The sequence below is a fragment of the Etheostoma spectabile genome, unplaced genomic scaffold (assembly GCF_008692095.1).
Source record: "Etheostoma spectabile isolate EspeVRDwgs_2016 unplaced genomic scaffold, UIUC_Espe_1.0 scaffold314, whole genome shotgun sequence".
Classification (NCBI taxonomy): Eukaryota; Metazoa; Chordata; class Actinopteri; order Perciformes; family Percidae; genus Etheostoma; species Etheostoma spectabile.
Genome location: NW_022605583.1, coordinates 998230 through 1000224, shown reverse-complemented (window position 1 = coordinate 1000224; position 1995 = coordinate 998230). Strand labels below are relative to the sequence as shown.

At 42.1% G+C, this 1995-nt stretch overlaps 1 protein-coding gene across 1 annotated transcript in view; it reads right to left on the bottom strand.

The window, feature by feature from the left end:
* The window catches only part of cdc25b (cell division cycle 25B), a 9168-nt gene that overhangs the window by 4030 nt on the left and 3143 nt on the right, over nt 1-1995 (bottom strand). The window contains exons 6-9 of the mRNA XM_032511085.1: nt 1843-1986; nt 711-815; nt 493-618; nt 183-260 (exon numbers count right to left, since the gene is read on the bottom strand). Of these exons, the coding sequence (XP_032366976.1) occupies nt 183-260; nt 493-618; nt 711-815; nt 1843-1986 (453 nt within the window). The remainder of the gene's footprint in view (nt 1-182; nt 261-492; nt 619-710; nt 816-1842; nt 1987-1995) is intronic.

The following is a 1995-nucleotide window of genomic DNA, read 5'->3' as shown; positions in this document are numbered from 1 at the left end:
AAAAAAAAATCTTTAAACATTTTTAGCTTTTAGATTCATGTACTATAAAATGTGGCACGGGCAACATTTACATCATCAAATTGCACAATAAACTAAGCGTTTGTTACTGCTGCTAAAGTCTAAATTATTCCCATTTAGATGGAGTGACCACAGAGCTTTTGTTCCCCAGAAGACCATCTTACCGAGTCTTCTCCTGTGCCGTCGGCCACCAGCGGGGCCGTGAGCAAGCTGGCCATACCCATCGGCATCCCGGAGTCGTTCTGCAGGGGGAGAGCAACACATGGTTTGGGTTAGTATTATGATGAGAGTTTAATAACATAATGGTGAAATCATGAGGCACAGGTGCAACCGTCTTAATCCTCCTGAGGAAAGGAACCATTCCAATATTCTCAAAAAAGGGGTTTCAATTATTTTTTCATGAGAATTTTTAAAGAAATCGTTCAACTAAAAACATCATTTCCATGATGTCAGCTCTAAGTGAGAGGGCCTCACCTCCATGTGGTCGTCCATGGCGTCCAGGAAGCCGTCGTCCTCGTCGTCGTTGAGAGAGGAACGTCTCAGGAACATGGGGCTGGAGTCCTGAAAGTCCAGATGCTGGATGGGGGTGGGGGAAGAAAACTGGAGGGAAAAGATGAAGAGCGTTAGCATCTTTCTGGAAGCATGTCTAAACTTTGTGAAGAAAGAGGGGCGGCTGATTTTTTTTCCCGTACCATGAGGGCCGGCGCTGAGCTGGGCCGGCGGGATAACGCATCGGAAGAGGAGCGCACACGGCACCGTGACACCGGCCTGGTGGGTTTCTTGAACTCAAAGCCCTCCTGAAGAATGAAGAAAAAAAAAACAAAAAACTATCATTTTTATAGATAATACCAAAGAAAAACCAACCATTGATTATCTGTACCAACTTACTGAAAAAAAATAAAATAATTTTGTCCTGTGTTGGGCTATATCTCCCTTTATACACTTGCTATAGACATCACTTGTTATTCCAATAATAACTCAGTGGCATAATAAACTTTAAGGATTTTATATTTAGACAATTGATGCAATGCGTTTCCCATAGCAACAAATCAGCTTTATGAGCATTCATGCTTTGACACTTTTTGGCTAATGTTCTATCAGAACATCTGTTTAAATACAAATATAAAAGATCTTGTAATGTTTTAAGGTATTTTAATGGTGTAACTTCTTTCCTTTCTATATGGTGTAAGCCATTTACTTTAGCTTTGTCTCTACAAGAGTTGGCAAAAAGAAGCCAATACCGGGGAATTAGCCGTGCGCTACCCCTGGCCATAAGTGGACACCCTTATCTCCCCCGCTGTAAAACAAACTCACTGGACACTGCTGGTTTTCTGTGGCTATTAAAATCAATGCTGTCAAAACATCCAGGAACATACTTCCCAAAAAAAAAAAAATTGCTATGCTTCAACAACCCTAAATTATGCAATAGAAGCTGCTTAACTTCCACTGTGAATGTAAAGATATAGCACCACCTGAGCACCGCCCAAGCGCTTATACAGTTTCTCTTCAAAGTCACGTTTGTATATTAGGCGTAATGTAAATGTCCATGTACATATGAAAACTCGCACGTAGACTGTTAGATGTGTATAAATTAACTCGAATTAACTTAACTTGAACTTTGGGGGAGATTGCCCAGAAAAGAAACTGTTAGAAGGACGAAAACTGTTTCAGATTGGAAGTGTCCCACTAGGACCAATAACTTCTGTGTCTGAACAAGTTCTAGTTACGTTCTATGTTCCTATTGTCTCTAACCAGTGAACAGTCTATAACAATGTAGGTTCTCAGGTCATGCGTTTGAGCAAAGACACAATCTGCATCACTGACCTCCGGCATGTTCTCCTTGTTGTCGCATTGAGAGGTGAGGGAGGCGGTCATTTGGATTTGGGAGGGCTGTTGTCCGAATATTCCATAGCGGTGGGAATCAGTTTCCTGTCCCTTCAGAGTTGGGCTGAAACCCTGGAGCTGGAGCTGAGGGGG